We start from the raw sequence: 18,988 nt of genomic DNA, 5'->3' as shown, positions 1-18,988 counted from the left end.
GGACAAAAATGAAGCTAAAGTCATGATGGAAAGTTCCATGAGAAACCAAGAGTATAGAGAAAATTTAGCAAGCTGAAGAATTAAGCATTAATGGGAAATTATTCCAGAGAAAATATGAACCAACAGGACCCCAGGGAAAGAAGATGCTACAAGCCAAGAAGAACTCAACATTTTTTTTTCCATCCCAGCCAGAAAGAATGGGGCAATATATCTATGTAATCCAAATGCCAGATTGTAGAAAGATTTCGAAAAAAAACGCACAGAGAACTCTGCTGATTATATTGACAACTTGGATAAGGATCCATAGGGCAAGCTCATTAAAATTGCAGAGGAAATAAATAGTGGGAGATGGGGAAAGGAGTAGTTAATTGCTAGATGAGGAAATCGAAATAGAAAATGCTCCTGAAAAGCTGATGAAATGAAATGATTTGCCAAAAGTTAATTACGATAAATGCAAAGTGTTGCACTTAAGACTCCAAAAAGTCAACTGCACAAGTCTAGAAGGGGGGACAACAAACTAACAGCAGGGAAGGCTGGGGAGATATGGGGGTGTCAGGCAGCTTGGTCAAAACGAGCCCACCCAGGGCTGTGGCTGTCCAAAGTGAAAAGGTTCTTTTGAATGTGCTGGCTGATAGAAGTCAAATAAAACAGTGAGGGCATGGAAGGTCTCCTTCTAACTAATGCAGTCCGAGAAGATTGGAATCCATCTAGAGGAAGAGAAGTAGGCATGGAGGACAAGGCCTATGCCCAAACTGTATGACAAACAGAACAGTTGAGACAATTGTAAAAATGTTAGGAGACTCAGGTGAATGGGTGGTGAGAAACACCACAGCAATAAGACTTCCAAAAACTTGTCATTTGGAAAAAAGATTATACTTGCCCTGGGTAATGACAATCAATAAGAGGTAAGTCCAACTCCCACACAAAGGACATTTTCTTATTAGGACTGTGTTTTTTAATGGAATAAATTGCTTTAGGAAGAACGGAGCTCCTCCTCACTAGATATCATCAAGCAAAGGAGGCTAACTGACCACCTTCCCTGAAATTGTGCTGATGGAAGACCAACCTTTGTGTGGCTGGAACTTGGACAGAAGGACCTCTTCCAACCCCGATGATCCATATTTTTCTTCATGAAGCTTCATCCTGATCATGCTCTGATAGGAGGTCTACACTCAGTAAGACTTTTGATCATAATAACAACAGGAATATTGATAGAGGGAGCTCTTGGTTCCAGGCAGCCTATGTGGATTAATACAGCATCCTTTGAAGGGAGTATTATTATTATTCTCATTTATCAGATGGGAAGACTGAGGCCCATCCAGCTAGTAGATGACAGAACCGGGATTTGGGTCCCGGAGTCTCGCTCTAGTGGCACATTTTCCCATCTTCTCTGTCCACTCAGTACAGAAGGTTCTAATCATGCACCCTTTGGCCAGGGTTTCACTGTATCAAACATGGTACTGACAACACAACTATGAAGACCACAGTGAGTGGGGAAGAAAGGTTAGCCTCTCAACAGGCCAGCAGTCACAGTAGTTACAGATCACAGTCCAGGCCTGCAAAGCAGAGAGGTAGAGGACTCATGAGCATCCAACCTTGGCAAGGTTGATTTGAATTTAAGGATGGGGAACAATGAAGAACGGAGAGCACAGGGAGCTCAGCACAGTGCCAGGGCACCCTCTGCAGCCATCCAGCTTGGGATTAGCAGTGGTCCAGAGGAGCTAGCTCTCTAGGAACGCCTCCACCCCTTGTTTTTCCTTTCCTTCCAGCAGTTCTAAAAAGGGTTAAGACCACCTTACATAATGAGGGTGGAGCCTGCTAGTAAATACAGCTGTCTCAAGTAAAAGCAGTAATAGAGGCAGACATGGGAAGTCAGTAAAAGGAGGTATTTAGGGAAAGATAGAAGGAATGAACATTGAAAAAAAAGTCAGGGCTAAAAATTCCCCATGAAAACCCACCGCCAAAAATAAATAAATAAAATACATTCCTTATTTAAATATAACACAAAGCAACACACCCATGGGACAGACCTAAACCACTTTCACCATAATTCCCCTTCTGTGGAACAGAGGCCAACCTGGGCTTTGCTGTAGGGGCAGGACCAAGAGCAGAGAGAGAAAAGGAGGGGCCCAGCCAAGAGGGTATTGGGCACAGCCCACAGGCAGGCAAGGAACTTGCCTCCACAGGGCTCTGGGTTGGAGCAAATTTGGGGTGGGCATCTCAAACCTTCCAGCTGGACAGGGCCTGAGATGAAGATATAAAAGTAATAGCCATGGTCACTAACAGGAATAGTTTAGGGAGGGCTCCTATGGTGCAGTCACGCATTACTTAATGATGGGGATATGTTCTAAGAAACTCATCATTAGGCGATTTCGTCATTGTGCAAACCTCATAGAGTGCACTCACACAAGCCCAGAGGGTCTAGCCTACTACACGCCTAGGCTATATGGGATAGCCTATTGCTCCTAAACTCCAAACCTGCATAGCATGTTACTCTACTGAACACTGTAAGCCACTGCGACCCAATCGTGAGTATGTGTGTTTCTAAACATACCTAAACATAGAAAGGTACAATCAAAATATGGTAGGAAAGATAAAAAATGGTACATCCGCATAGGGCATTTAGCAGGAATAAAGTTTACAGGACTGGAAGTTGCTCTGGGTGAGTCAGCGAGTGAGTGCTGAGTGAATGCGAAGGCCTAGGACGTTACTGCACACTCCTGGAAACTTTGTCAACATTATACACTTAGGTGACACTACATTATTAAAAATAAAGTGATGGCACTATGATGTTACAAAAGCTACGACATCACTAGGCGATAGGAATTCTTCAGCTCCATTTTAACCTGATGAGACCACCATCCTCTACGTTGTCCACTATGTCATTTTATGTGGCACACGACTGTACTGTGTTAAGCACTTTCCTGTATATCATTTCATTTAATCCCCCCAATAGGGAAGATTCATCATACATACTTTACAGTTAAAAAATCACAGAGGGATAAACAATCACAGCAATGAGTGAACAACACTCATTGTTGGAGGAACCGTTGTAGGAACCGTGCTGAGCGCATTACAGGGACTGCCTCAGGTTACATTCACAGCATCCCCATGAAGACAGTGCACTTATCGTCCTGGTATCACAGGTGTGGAAACAGGTACAAAAGAATTAAACACACTGCAGTCAACAATAGTGTAACACGCCCACAGTGCAACAGCAAGATGTAACAGAGCTGCAATTCAAGCCCAGAGTTGTCTGTCTCCAGAGCGCCTGCCCTAACCACAATGCTTAGGGGTTGGGAACCTTTTTGCCGCAGCCCACATTGCCAAGGTGAGAGATCCTACAGCTGCAACCCACCTATTCATTCTCACTTTCCTGGGGAGACAGAACTCTGTGACAACAAACAATACCGGAGAGAAAACAACATAACAATCAAAATGGCAAAAACGCAGAAATAATAGAAAATCCAGATGATCAACAAAAGCAGAACTTATCAATTAATACAAGAAGAGCAGCAATCAAAACCCACAGAGCGCTCAGGATGACGCTGATGAGTTCCTGATTAGAAAGCCCTATGGTTTAAGTGCTCAGGATTTCCAGCTCTTTTCATGGGCATGTGCACAGTAGGAGTTTTGCAAGGTTGCTAAGCAATGCCTGGCAACCAGACTCCAGAGCAGATCACTCAACAGGAGTCCTTGGTAACTCTAGTAAGGCAATAAATATTAGTTCATAAAATCCAAATTTTAGATACCCTTAATAACTCATGACATAGGTTACCAGTAAGGATCCCTTAGTTATACACCAGAATGCAGATATGTAATGGCCCATCCTTCACTTGTAAGAACTAAAGAAAGACTTCTAGTTTTGAGGTTCAGTATTCCTTTATTGAATACACATTTGCTGAAAACCTACTGTGTGCCAGGCACTGTTCTAGACACTAGGGAGGTGGATACTGACAGTTCCCCAATGGACTATAACCCCTAAGAAAACCACTAAGACTATGCAAGAATTCTACTTTCACGAAAATGAGGCCCAGAGAGGTAATGCAATCTGTCCAAAGTTGCACAGCACCCTGGAGGCTAGACCGGTCCACTGGAGGCAGGTCCACTCAGCCGCTCCTTAGTCTGTCCAGAAGGGCACTGTTTCCCTAAAAGGTCACATCACCATGGTTGACCCAGAGAGACCCCATGATTCACTAGCTTGTCCCTGTCTTCTAAGTTGACCCTGAGGGCTGGAAGTACCAGGACACAGGCCTTGGCTACTGAGCATCTTGGAAAGTCTCCCACTTGACCTCAGGACCTCTGTGGTCAAGTGAGGGAAAGCCTATGACATGGTGTCAGTTTTTATTGGACCAAACCACCGGCAAAGCTAGCCGTCATCTGGAGTGATGGAGAAAATTAAGTTACCACATTCTCACGTTTCAGCCTTTCGCCCGTTCTTCTTCGCAAACAGGAAATGTTTATTTAAATATAGCAGTCTCCAGCATGTTCCAGAGCCAAGTGAAAAACCAAAGATGTCCACTCTTGCCCCCACTCCACCGTTCAGGCCACCCCTCACTGCAGTGAGAAGTGGGCCTCTGCCTGCCTCTAGGCAGGAGGGCAAGATGGGGAGAAGTGGCCCCACATGAGAGTTCATTTTCATCTGCCTCCTCTTTTTCCAGGCTGAGACTGTGGTTGGAGAAGAATTACATCTGTGGGCTCCTTTTGTAGTCAGAAGGGTAAGTGCAACATCTGTTTACTCTGTGCTCCATGGTAAATGTTTGGTTTCAGGCACCGCCATCCACTTCCTCTCCTCTCGTCCTCTATCTTTGCTGCACGGATAATAAATTACACTGAATTCTTCTCTGCACTTATTTAGCTTTCTTGTGGGTGTCACCTCCTCATGGAGGGGGAAAAATTGTCAGTAGTTTATAAAAGAGAGTTTCTTTTTCTGCCTGATGTGCTGACATTATAGGGAATACCTTGGAACATGGACCCCCAACTCTGATTCTGGCTTAATTATGAACAATTCAGGCCCCATTCCAGGCCTGAAGCAAAGTCCAAATGCTGAGCACATTATCCCCACTCAGGTTTTCCTTAATGTCGTAACACAAGGTTTCAGAAGTCAGAAACATCCAGAGAAGCAATATACACAGACACACACACACACACACACACACACACACACACATCCCTTCATCAAAGGCTTTTTGGGAGGCAGAGTACCAAGAATGGAGAACGGAGAAAATGCTGTTTCTTTGTTTTAAAACACAATTTAAACATTTGAGATCAGAAAACTGGATTTTAGGAAGGTCCTGAGCATCTGATGACAGTGCTGACAAAACGTGCCCTATGGCAAAATGAACCCTGGGAAGTTCAAAAGGCTCACCAAAGCAAGTTTCCTTCTATCTTTTGCTTACATTCTTTACACTGAAGTGCTGGTTTTCTTCTGTATATGCAATGATTCTATATACAGTTTCTGGAATGCAGTAGAGGTTCAAGTCATGTTTGTTCTCAAACTCCTAGGCTCAAGCGATCCTCTCACCTCGGCCTCCCAAAGTGCTGGGATAACAGGCATGAGTCACTGCGCCCGGCCTCACGTAATGTGTGTTGAATGAATGAAGGCAGGAATAAATGAGTGATTCTTCTCTGAAGAAATCCTTGGCAGAGCATAAAAATGCCAAATATCCCCCAAGAGTTTTCAGAATTGAAATGTTACATCTGAGTTGGCTGAGAGAGAGTGTGGTGCAGGACTTTGGTGGTGAAAAACTGTTGGTGGACTGCCCTGAAACCCTGAAGTGAACCTGACCCAGCTTGCTCCTAAAGACTGTCCCTGATTCCCAGGGAGGAAGGAGACTAGAATGAGATACCATCGCGGCACCCCCATGCACCCTAGCCAAAGTGGCATCAGTGACCACAACTGAGGCAGAAGAGACCAGAGATATCAAAGCAGCTCCTGCTCTCCCACTGCCTGTTAAGGACTGCAGCAGGGGGCCTATGGGAATGACCAGGACTCCAGTCTCTGCCCTGTTTCTCCAGTTCTAGAGTTGATGGGTTGCCCTGAGCTGCACAGATCTCCTACAGGAGATGACTGGGTGGTGTGCTGGCATGGGTGCTGTTCCTGCAGCTCTGGAAAACTTCCTACATACCAGGAGGAAAGGGACTTACTCTCCTTGGTTTCCCAAACATGGAGCACGGTTTTGAAGATGGAGAAGAAGTAGTTTCAAGACCCCAAGCATCAGAGCTAACATCAAAGTGAGCTGAACATTTGCAGGGTATACCAGAAGCAGAAACAACAGCAGCCTGTTCTAAGATCCAAGCCCAGCCAGAAACCTCCCAGGACTGTCTGTTTATAGATTGTGGTCCAAACTGACCCTTGTTCCAAGGATGACCAGCAGAGTGATAAGGGTTGTGGGCTTAGGAACCAATCAGGCTTGGATTCAAACACTTCACTAGCTGCATGACCTTGAGTAAATGACAAGACGACTTAACTGTAAAATGGAGTAATAAGCATTGCCTATGTAACTAACAGGACTGTTGGAGAGATTCAATGAGATAATACATGTACACAAATCAAGGCATGCAAAGCATTTATCAAACAATAGCTATAGTTATTATTTCACTAAGTCATGTGGCTAGCACTGGTGTGACAAGGAGGGGAACTTAGTTTACAAGGTGCAGGTATCTAAAAATACCACTAAAACAAGTTTTGCACTCCTATGGACTAACATAATGTCTGAATTAAGGTGTGAAAAACTGGATTTTGGCCCCTTTATTGCCATCAACTTGCTGTGTTTTCCTGGGCAAGTCATTTTATACTTCCAAGCCTGGTTTTCGACATTTGTTAATAATTCGGCTCTCACCCTTTAGGATTCTGTGGTTCAACCCAACAAAACAATCATTGCACTTGAGGAAAAAAAAAAAGTTTTCAGCCAAAGGAAAAAGAAAGCATCAGGAATAAGGAAGACAGTTCTGCTGAGTCTCCACCCAGAGACGCACAAAGAAGTGGAAGAGAAGAGGAGGTGGGGTGATAGGAGGTGACTAACAGGAATAACACACTCTAGGACAATGCTTGTCATCACTACTCTCTTCCAGCCTGAAGTCAAGAAAGCAGAGTGGAAGATCCAGGCGCCTACCCCTAAGGCACGTGAGGAAGGGGAGAAGAGGGAGAGCAAGACACGGAGGGAATCCACCACACTACAGCAAACCCTCACCCACTTCTCGGCTGGGTTCCCAGTAAGGCTCCCACCCACTCCAGCGTTTCTCCCCGACTCCCTTACCCCACCCCAACTGCGGACTAAGAGGAGCCCACCCCGGAGTCCAAGTTTTGAATCTGGTCCGAGGATCAAAATGATAAATGTTTCCAAAACGTTGACATATGAAAAGTAAATATTTGGTTGCACAATTGGGGTTAAAACTAGGGTCAATCCACCCCATTCTGCAAGCGCCTCTCCATTCGCTGCCAAGCCCAGGATCCGAGGCTGAGTGCGGTTTGTAAGATTATAACGCTCGGTCTCATTTGAAGAGCTGTCAGCATTTCCATTCTCCGGCCCCTTCGTTCAGGGAGGCATTTATAACCCAGCCATAAAAAATTCACCCGGGGCTGCAACTTGGCATCTCCCAGACTGCTTTCCAGGCAGAGCGGGTTTTGCGAGCACCCACTCTGAATCTGTCCGGTTCCTCAGAAGTTAAACCTTCACCCACACTCTCAACTTTCCTTGCAAGGGCAGCCAGAGAGCGGCTGGCCCATTCTGATCTCCAAGCAGGTCAACAGTCTCGGGCCCTCTCTCCCGCCTCTGCGCCTTGACGGCCCATCATCCTATAGCTTTCTCCTTCGCCCGCCCCCCTTTTTAATGAGCGCAGACCCCTGACCCTCACCCTAAGACCTTGAGGCTGCAGTGCTCTTGCCTCCCCTCGCCTCTCGCCAGCTACTCCCCGGAAGCTGTCAGCGGGCCCTGCGTCTGGAACCCTCACCCCTGGAGAAGCACTGCTCTTGGCTCATCGCGGGGGGTTTGGAGACCTCTCTTTCCAGATCGGACCAAGCCTACAGACTCCCAGCTCGGAGAGCGAGGGATCCTATCCAGGAAGGGATGGGAATAGAGACTGCATCCAGGGAGGTCGAAAGGAAAGGAGGGATCTGGCGCCTGGGGCCACCTCGGTGGGACCCAGGTGGGTGGCCCGCGTGGGGTGGGGCAGGGGTACTCACAGGCGCTCAGCGTTGCGGGGGATGCCCCGAGGAACCGCGCGGAGGCCCAGCCCGTGGCAGTCCACGCTGGCGGCGGAGCAGGTACACTTGGTGGGGCAGGCGACGGCTGGGGGCCCACTCAGGACGCTCGCCAGCGCCAAGGCCAGCGCTAGGCGGGCGCGCACGGCAGCCCCGACCCCTGTCCACCCGGGGGCCATGGTGTGCAGGGCCCCGCTCCCGGAGGAGGCTGCCTCTGCGGGGCAAGACGCGTGGAGCCCGAGGAGTCGCGCGGGGAGCGCGGGCGGCCTGGGGAGCGGGCTGCGGAGTTGGCGCGGAGGAGGGGCGAGCTCGGCGCTCAGGCGCACGGAGCGCGGGCGGAGCGGGGCGCGCCGGGCGGCGGCGGCGGCAGCGGCAGCAGCAGCTCCATCGGCGGGGCCGGCGCTGCCCCGCTGCGCATCGCTGGGAGTGCCCAGGTGCGGAGCGCCCCCTGGCCCCGCTGGCCCAGTTGGGGACCTGGGGCGAGCGCAGTGGGGCGTGGCGCCCGGGGAGGTCCGGCTTGGGGCTGAGCTGGGGAGCGCGGCGGCGGCGGCTGGGGCACGGGGCGGCCGGGTGAGCTGGCCGGCGCTCGCTCTCTCCATTCACTGAGCAGGGCAGACACCGGAGACGCGGGGCCCACCCCTCCCGCCCCCCCCTCAAAAAAAACGCCAACTCCGCCTCCCATTGGCTGCGCCGCGCGTCATGTCGACTAAGTTGGGAACTTTGCTGGAGCGACCGAGAGCCTGGAGGGAGGAGGCAGTAGAGGAGGGAGAGAGAAGGAACCAGGGAAGGAAAGGGGCTCGGCCAGCAGGGCCCCGGGAAAGAAACACTGAAACTCATTCACTGTTAGGAGCCAAGGACGGATAAGGCTCCTGACACTTTTTTTTTTTTTAATTCTTGCACTGAGCTGAGCACTCTACTCATATTCTTTACTTAAGTCCACGATCTTCCAAGGGGGCATCTGAAAACAGCTCAGAGAAGTGAAGCGACTTGCTGGAGATCGCACAGCTGCTAGGGACGCCAAACCATGGCACTGTCGCCCACGAAGCCGCTTCCCTACTTCACCTAGTACTCATGGCAAAGATCCGCAATTTTGCGGTTGACACCAACGTACTCCACAGCTACACACACACACACACAAACACACACACACACACGGTGGTCCATGTTGTTGAGGTCACTGGTGGCAAACCTTACCCGGAAACTTGCCCTGCTTTGCCCAGACCCAACGCTTGGTGGGCTGCTAAAAGTAGTGATGGCAGCGACTCGGACCCCTGGATTGACAATGCCTTCTTCCATCCTTGGGTTTCTGCTTCCTGACTGGGTGACTCTGGGCCAATCGTGTCATCTCTGAGCCTTCATTTTCTCAAATCAGGGGCCACAGTCCTGCCTGGCCTCATCTTCCTGGGTTGTTTGGAGCATCACAGAAGATAACGTGTTTTTGCAAAAGTCATTCGCAGATGAGGCATCCCTTCTGTCCCCAGCGCCTTCTTTCTTCCAGCGTCCGCTTTAAATTGACTAGGTCTGAGCTTTTCCAGATGCCAGTGGGGAGGGGCGCGTGCGTTAGGGGCTCCATAAATACTTGTAGGAATTATTTTGTTTGTTTGTTTGAAAGGAAAGGGCAGGAACTGCAGGAAGTATTGCCCAGATTTCCTTGAGGTCCGCTCACACTGAGAAGGCCTGAATGAGCCCTGCATATATATACACACACACTGGTATCTACATATTCACAGCCACTCACACACTTTCACATACTCAGGCTTACACACACCCATTTACACACACGCAGTCACACACACGTGCACATGCATGCTCGCGCGCACGCGCGCACACACACACACAGTGACAACTATACTCCTGAGAGCGCTTCTCTTTTCTTTCATAAGAATGCTATTCTGATTTCTTCTACCTCATTTTCCTTCAAGGAAACTTTGAACTACTTGACCACATCCTGTGAATATATAGTAGAGTTGCACATTTATTGTATTATACTTTGCAGATTTTCAGTCTTAGCTTCGGGCACCCAGTTGCGCGCGCGCGCACACACACACACATGCACACTCAAATACACACACACGCACACTCAAACACACGCACGCGCGCGCACACACACACACTCGAGTCCCTTCATCATTCATAAACACATTAGGTGCAATTTACTGCTGTTATTCTTGGGAACCGCTTTCTGCACAGATGCTGTTGTCATCGCCCCCTGGTGGCCGGCGAGGGTCTATGCTCTGGTCCTCAGGGTGACTTCAGCATTTAAGAACTCTAAACATCCTTTCCCCCCTTGCTCTGAAGCTCTCCTCCAAACCTTGAACCAATTTAGTACCAGGACTGAGGCAGATGAGAGAACCGGGCAAGGGCCCAAGGGCACAAAGCGTCTCAGACTGTCTGGAGCAGCAAAGAGTAGGGTTTTCTTTGTTTTCCCAAATGCATGCTAGAGCATGTTTTGCAATCCCTTCGGGCTGGGCCTGGATCTGTGCTCTGGGCGCAGTGGGGGACTGTGTTTTCCATTTAAGCTGCTCAGAGGGTTTCATGAGCCAGACTATATCTTTAAAGGGCTTTATAGGCATTCAAGTGTGATTTTGCCTGGGAGAAGCCCCTTAGAACAGATGGCAAGGGTCCTTCAGAGTCAATCATCCCCTAGGAAGAGGCAAGTGGGAAATACATGAGGGGCCCAGAGCACCAGGATACACAGAATCATGGAGTGTTTGGGCTGATACAGCCTTAGAAATCACCTAATCCAACATTTCTACAAGTGCCTTCTGATGACTACTGGTTCCACATGTTTCATCATGGGGGAGAAAAAAGTTTCCTTGGGAAAGATAGATTGAGAAATGCTACTCACCTTCACCCCTCTTCAATATCTGCATCAGAGATGAGTGTTTTTAAGACCCTGAGAAGTCCTGCAATAAGGAAACCAGTTTAAGACTTATTTAACCCAGTTTCCCAGTATACAGGACCCCTTTTCATGTAAACTGGAAATTCTCTTGGAACATACGTTGAGACCCCAAATAGTTCAACTCTTGTATTTTACTAACAAGGAAGCTGAGTTTCAGAGAAAGGTGGGCATTTATGCAGGGTCGCCTAGCTAATTAGTGAAATAACCACAGCTAGGACTCGGGGCTTCCGGTGCTGAAAATGTGGCTCCGTCCACTCCCTCAGCTGATTCTGGGGCATCTGCAGAAGGCGGCAGCCACCTCATGGAGGAATTACCCTCCTTGGAGAAGACTGGGTATGTCGTTAGGAGGTCACGCTATTGTTTAGAACTTTCTACGTCCAAAGGCCAAAGGTGGCTTTACACTCTGTGGTGTCATTTTTACAGTTCCACAAAGTCCCTGGACAACTTTTGAACTTTTCCCTTTACTTTTCCGTAGGCTTTTCAAAAGCAAACTACTCGCCCATTACTGCAAGAAACCCCATCTCAAACTTTCTCCTCAACCCGTATTTCTCAAAAGCAAACTACTCGCCCATTACTGCAAGAAACCCCATCTCAAACTTTCTCCTCAACCTGTGTTTCTCAAAAGCAAACTACTCACCCATTCCTTTAAGAAACCCCATCTCAAACTTTCTCGTCGACCTGTGTTTATCTCCCTGTGTAAGGTACCACCCTACACGTGGCCACCACAATCAGCTGAGGTTTTCTGTTTCCAACCAGCCAGATTAACCATTTGTGCTCACCATTCTCCAATGAATTCTCCAGATCTACTCTCTGCCCACTGTTGGAGGCAGTTCTGTTCCTCGGAACAAACAAAAAACTTTAGCTTATTGAATTTTCAAAAAAAAAAAAAAGACTTTTAAAGAAAGCCATGGATAGCATACAGAATCTAAGGAAAAAAATTGAAGATGGAGGCTTCAACAAAGACAAGACCCAAGACAGGATCTAGGTGCCAAACCCAAGATTTCCAAATTCCCAGGAGGGAGCAATGGATTGTCCTGACTTGAGTCACGTGATCTCCCTTTTGGCCAGAGAACACAAGAACTATGGGTGACAGTTTTATGGAAACTGCACTCAGCTGGGCAGGTAGGAGTCCTGCTCTCAAAGGAAAATCTAGGAGCTATTAGCTGAAAAGTGGGTGGGAGTATTGAGAAGGCAAAACAGCTCAAGGAATTTTCCTTCTCTCACACACCACAGCCATTTAATTCTTCAGTTCTGTTCATTCTTCCCCATGACCATCTCTTGACTGTATCCCCTCTTCATCTCTGGTCCTCCTGCTATTGTTCAGATCCTAGTTTCATGCATAGGTATTGCTCACTGGCCCCCACATAATTTCTCTAACTTTATTTCTTAGTTTTTTGCTCCACCAATCCATCCTTTGCCCTGATGATCCAAGGATCTTGAATACAGACCTGACAATGTAATTTTGAACTCTGGAGTTGTTTTCTGCTTCTTCCACCTCATCTGCCACCACTCCTCCACATCCACTCAATACCCATTCCAGAACATCCTTTCCTCCTTTCCTACTCCAGAGTCTGTCTACCCCAGAGTCCATGTAGCAGCCAAATCCTCCAGTTTAGAAGCTGAATCCTCTGGACTTGTTGGTCCAGACTATTAGGTTCTTGGAGATAGTGACCCTGTAACCCTGTGTAATCCAATTTTTTGAAACTTGTATTATAAAAAGTTTCAGGCGTATAGAGATGTCTAATCAAGTTTTGCAATCTTGATATCTAGAGGTGCAAATCTTGGTATCTTGATGATTAATAAATGAATACATGAATGAATGAATAAACAAATGAATGATCTTCCAATCAGCCAGCTTATTTTACATTCTCCTATTGTATTTTTATTCATTTTCATCAGTGTTACTCAATCTTTTGGGGGAAGGGGTGGTTACATTCTTCTAGAATGCTCTTGCAAATGATACACATTGCCCACCCCCACCCCCAATTCTGATATATTTGCTTCACCCCATCAAGACTAACAATTTGAGCTCATTATTCTCCAATTGATTCTTCAGATCCACTCTCTGCCCACTGTCAGAGGCAGTTCTGTTCCCCAGGAAATTAATCTTTACAGACTGCATCACCTCAACTCCCTTGGATCCAGCCATATGGGAAACTAGCTCAGAGAGCTAGAGGAGAGAGGCCAAGGCTTCCTCCATAGGACTACAGTTTGTCAATGGCTGCCTTTCCCTATTGAAGGTCATAGGTCATGTCCAACAGCTGTCTTCTTCAGCTATGGGTCTCCTTGGAAATCACTGCCATCCCATTATGCCTTCAGAGGACAGGAGTGGAAATAGCTTTCCACTGCTGCTAAACCTTGGGCATTCCATCCCTTATTGATTTATTTTCTTTTTTCTTTCTTTCTTTTTTTTTTTTTTTTTTTTGAGATGGAGTCTCACTTTGTCACCCAGGCTAGAGTGCAGTGGCGCAATCTTGGCTCAATGAAGCCTCCGCCTCCCGGGTTCAAGCAGTTCTCTGCCTCAACCTCCCAAGTAGCTGGGATTACAGGCACCCACCACAACACCTGGCTAATTTTTGTATTTTTAGTAGAGATGAGGTTTCGCCATCTTGGCCAGGCTGGTTCTTGAACTCCTGACCTTGTGATCCACCCACCTGAGCCTCCCAAAGTGTTGAATTACAGGCGTGAGCCACCGCGCCCCGCCCCCTCGTTGATTTCTTAACCCTGCCTCACCTTTCCATATAGTCCCTTTACCAAACTTTCTTCAGGTGCTCCTTTGAATTATCCATTTCCTACCAGGGACGCTGAAACTGACACACCCCCTCACTGAGCTGCTGAGGCAGATCTCGAAGGAGTAGGTAAACAGGAAGCGGGAAGAGAGAAAATGAAACCCCCAATTTGAGATTAAAACTATGATCCCTATTACATTTTCCTGGGAGAGAGAATAGCTCATGTATGTGAATTTTAGGTCATTTCTGGAGAAATGGCCTAAAAGGGGTAAGGAAGTGGCCTAGGAAAAGATACCATCCATTGGACCTAGAAGGACAGAAGGGCATTGTTTTCTTTTTTTTTCTTTTCTTTTTTTTTTTTTTTTTTTTTGAGACAGAATCATCTTGCTCTGTCGCCCAGACTGGAGTCTAATAGAGCAATCTCGGCTCACTGCAACCTCCACCTCCCGGGTTCAAGCGATTCTCCTGCCTCAGCCTCCTGAATAGCTGGGATTACAGGCATGCACCACCACACCCAGCTAATTTGTTTTTGTATTTTTAGTAGAGACAGGGTTTTGCCATGTTGGTTAGGCTGGTCTCGAACTCCTGACCTCACGTGATCAGCCCATCTCAGCCTCCCAAAGTGCTGGGATTACAGGTGTGAGCCACAGTACCCAGCCTGAAGGACATTGTTTTCAATGCAAATACTTCTCTCTTTCTCCCCTGAAAGAGAATGAACAATAAAGGTTTATTGCCAGTTAATCTACTGAGCCTCCCCAAGGGATAAGAACTACTCTGAATACAAAAATGTTTAACGAATGAATATGTAACATAAATTTGATAAATGAATATTAAAATAAGTAACCTATTGATATGGTTAGGCTTTGTGTCCACACCCAAATCTCATCTTGAATTCTAATCCCCATAGTCCCCATGTGTCGAGGGACACCAGGTGGAGGGAATTGAATCCTGGGAGTGGGTTCTCCCATGCTGTTTTCATGACAGTGAATGTGTTCTCATGATACCTGATGGTTTCATAAGGGGCTGTTTCCCCCTTTGCTCCGCACTTCTTCCTGCTGCTTTCCGAAGGAGGTGCCTTGCTTCCCCTTCTCCTTCCATCATGACTGTAAATTTCCCCAGGCCTCCCCAGCCGTGCTGAACTGTGAGTCAATTAAACCTCTTGCCTTTATACCCAGTCTCGGGCAGTTCTCTATAGCAGCATGAAAACAGACTCATACACTTATCATGAGGAAGAAGATCGAGCAATAAAACCTTTCAAAATCTATATTCAACTGTAGCGGACAACTATTAATTGGCCTTCTGCTCTAACTGTGTGATTATGGTTCCGAATTTTCTTGTTTGTATATGAGCTTGCTTTCCTCAATACACTGATTTTTTTAAGGGGCGGGCACATGACTGAAATGGACCAAGCAGAGTCCTTTCCTGGGATTTTTCCAGCTGAAACTGGAGGAAAAGATCTAGTCGTTCTGGGGCACTAAAACTATAGCATGTGAGGAACAGGAGTGAGCAACCATGTGGCCCAGTCGAGACTAACCGTGGTGAAAGAGACTAAATTCGATCCATCTTCCAGAAGTGTAAGTGGCATTCAGCGGAATTTACCAATCAAATAAACATTTATTGAGAACTTTAGATACAACCACAGCTGACAAAAATCCAATTGGGAAGACAAAATTAAGATACATGAAGAGAAAAGATATGGTATATAACTAAATGCTAAGTGATATGGGTCACGTAGTAAGTGCTACACAAATTCTGAAGAGGGAGAAATCACTTCAAGCTGGGAAGGAGGGCTGAATAATTCAGTCTGGCGTTTGAAGGATGCATGGGTTTGCTAATGTCAATGAGAGGGAGAAGGGTTCTGGCATTGAGAGAAACAGAGGCACGGTGGTAGGAATAGAACAGTGTTTAAGCTGCGAAGAAGGCTTTGAGAATGTGGAGTATAAGAGAGTTTGGAGCACATTTCTATTTGCCTAAGAGACAATTGGAGAAAAAAAAGTTTTGATACCTAATTTGCCTGTGACTGTGGCTTGGCTGCCTTGCTTTAGAAACTGGAGGACTCTGTGTAGAGGCAATGGCTCTGACTTTGAGAGGTGATACAAATTGGAATCCTCAGAAAGGAACCAGAAATATGTCCCCAGTTCAACTTTGCCCTGGTCTGAGAGGAAGCCAGATGATTTGGGAGCTCTTGGTTCTCTAAACTGGCGCAGCAAGAGGCAAGTCAGCCATGTGTGGGGTCAGGCTCTTGGTCCTCAGAGCCAGAGTGCTGACCCGAGAGGCCTGGCAGACAGATGAATGTGATCATGGACCTCTCCAAATTGTACAGGGAAGATTTGTCTCATATTTGAGCAAAGAAAGAACTGTCACTAGGGAGATGGCTCTCCAATTTGAGGAACATTAATCACCTAATTAACCGGAACACCTGCTCATAAAAATGGTCCCACCCAGGGAATCAAGTTAAACAAAGCATGAGGATGTGCTGCACAGACTTAGCTGTGGTATCTGTATCCTTGGCTGGCCTCCTTGGGCACTGAGGCTCACAATACTCTCCAGCCAGCTGTTGGGCTTGACAGAGGCTTCCGAACACCAGCCTTGTTTAGCAAGCCGCGATTAGTGAAAAACTCAGAGAACTCCTCTTGCAACTTACCTTGAATCGTGGATACTGGTGAAAGTGCTGGCCAGTATTCTGAGTGTTTTGCATACATTAAGTCTCTAATACAACAACCAAAGGAAATCTCCTACTTTTGCCGAGGCTAGTGTGATGCTCACAGATCTAGTTTCTTCTTCTGGGCACATGGGAAGACTGCATTTCCCAGCCTCCATTGCAGTGAGGTTGGTGCCATGTGCCTCATTCTGACCAAAGGAGCATGTGCAAAAGTGGTGCATACCACTTCCGGACTTGGTCTTGGAAACTTCTTATGCAATCAATACAGTGCTCTCTCTTTGTCTATTAGCTGGACACATAGAGGGGATTCAGGGAAGGATCCCAGGGTGTCCTGAGAGAATGGCAGAGATACAGAAAGAAAGGCCCTGGAATCCCTAAATCACCACATAGAAGATGGTGGCCAAACAGTCTGTACTATGAGAAAAAACTAAACTTCCTACTGAGATTTGAAGGTTTGAATCACTGATGCAATCTTGGCAATTATGTTTCCTCAAATCACACAGGACCAATCTTAGAGAAAGCTGCTACCTATGTGGTATGATTTCAGAAACTTCAGGAAATTCCTCCATCCCAAAATAATACCTCCTCCTATTGGTTAATCACTGACATGCTTTTAAATAGGAACCCTCATTATCTGTTCTTTACTTACCTTAGCATTCCTTCAACATATATTTGTGGAATAGTTTTTAGGTGCAGATAATCCTGGAAGTGTTATGGTGATGAAAAAGTAAACATGGTTGCTATTCTTGTAGAATGTTTTATGGGAAACAGATGTAAAACAACCAATTACACAAGAACATTAATACATACTTACAAATTATAAAAGTTAGGAAGGGAATGAATAGGGTGATGTAATAAATATAAATAGAAGTTGGCAAAGTTTCAAAAAAAGTAGTCAGGGAAGGAGACTTAAAGTATAAAAAGAATCTAGCTATGGCGTGTGAGATATGGAAGCGAGTAGGTCATTATTCTAAGAGAGACAACAGCACATGCAAAGGCGTTAAAATATGACTTTGATAGCTGGAGAAACATAGGAAAGGCACTGTGGTTAGATCCTAGAAAGGGAAGGAGATCTGTTCTGGGAAGGTTAGAATTATTTCTCCTTCACTATTGCATTGAGCCCAGTATACATGAAGTACTCTGGTGAGTGACATTCCTCCATTCATTTGTATATAAGAAGGGAAGCCTGGCCAGTCGCGGTGGCTGACGCCTGTAATCCCAGCACTTTGGGAAGCCTAGGCGAGCAGACCACCCGACATCAGGAGTTCAAGACAAGCCTGGCCAACTTGGGGAAACCCTGTATCTACTAAAAATACAAAATTAGCCGTGCGTGGTGGCGGGCACCTGCAGTACCAGCTCTTGGGAGGCTGAGGCAGGAGAATTGCTTGAACTCAGGAGGCAGAGGTTGCAGTGAGCCAAGATTGTGCCACTCATAGCCTGGGTGACAGAGCGAGACTCCATCTCAAAAAAAAGAAAAAAAAAAAAAAAAGAGAAGCTTAAACTTTTGGATGAATCTGACTTGACTTAGAGTCTATTGCAGTTTTAGAAGTATTTGAATACAGGGGGCTGATCAAAGGCAATCTACTTAGAGGATTGCTATGAAAGCTATCTTGTATAGGAGCATGATATTTTCCCACAACTTTTAAGCTTTTTGATGTGGCTCAGGGCAAGGGGTTGGAGTTGATGAAGACCACTGCGGTAGGAGGTTAAAGCCCCTCTAGCCCTTGGAGCTGCCATCTCATTGAAGGCATGGACATTTCTATAAAATATTTTATTGTATACATTTCCATTTCCAAAGTTTAGCTAATGGCACCATCATCTACTAAGATGGCTAGACCAAAAACTTAAATGTCATCTTTAGCTCTTCCCTTTTTTCCTCTTAACCTATCCCACATTCATCAGCTCACCAAGACCTGTTGATTTTATTATTATTATTATTATACTTTAAGTTCTAGGGTACATGTACACAATGTGCATGTTTATTACATATGTATACATGTGCCATGTTGGTGTGCTGCACCCATAAACTCATCATTTACATTAGGTATTTCTCCTAATGCTATCCCTCCCCCATCCCCCAACCCCATGGCAGACCCCAGGGTGTGATGTTCCCGGCCCTGTATCCAAGTATTCTCATTGTTCATTTCCCACCTATGAGTGAGAACATGCAGTGTTTGGTTTTCTGTCCTTGCGATAATTTGTTCAGAATAATGGTTTCCAGTTTCATCCATGTCCCTACAAACAACATGAACTCATCCTTTTTTATGGCTGCATAGTATTCCATGGTGTATATGTGCCACATTTTCCTAATCCAGTCTATCATTGATGGGCATTTGGGTTGGTTCCAAGTCTTTGACTTCATATGTGGTAAGATCCACCCCTCCGCCCCATACCTGTCATCTGGGCCCCTTAACTGGCTTCCCTGCCCAACACCTGTCCAGTCATATTTTCCAGAGCCTCTGAGGGCTTTCCATGACTTACATTACTTAAAG

The 18,988-nt window shown here is 46.5% G+C and overlaps 1 protein-coding gene across 1 annotated transcript in view; it reads right to left on the bottom strand.

The window, feature by feature from the left end:
* LOC105480842 (slit guidance ligand 3) overlaps window positions 1-8,473 on the bottom strand; it is a 639,820-nt gene extending 631,347 nt beyond the window's left edge. The window contains exon 1 of the mRNA XM_011740022.3: window positions 8,186-8,473. Within this exon, the coding sequence (XP_011738324.1) occupies window positions 8,186-8,382 (197 nt within the window). The 5' untranslated portion in view covers window positions 8,383-8,473. The remainder of the gene's footprint in view (window positions 1-8,185) is intronic.
* Window positions 8,474-18,988: the final 10,515 nt, after the last annotated feature.

This window comes from Macaca nemestrina, chromosome 6 (assembly GCF_043159975.1).
Source record: "Macaca nemestrina isolate mMacNem1 chromosome 6, mMacNem.hap1, whole genome shotgun sequence".
NCBI classification, from domain to species: domain Eukaryota; kingdom Metazoa; phylum Chordata; class Mammalia; order Primates; family Cercopithecidae; genus Macaca; species Macaca nemestrina.
Note: the sequence above shows the minus strand (reverse complement) of the source record. Positions and strands in the feature narration are given on the sequence as shown.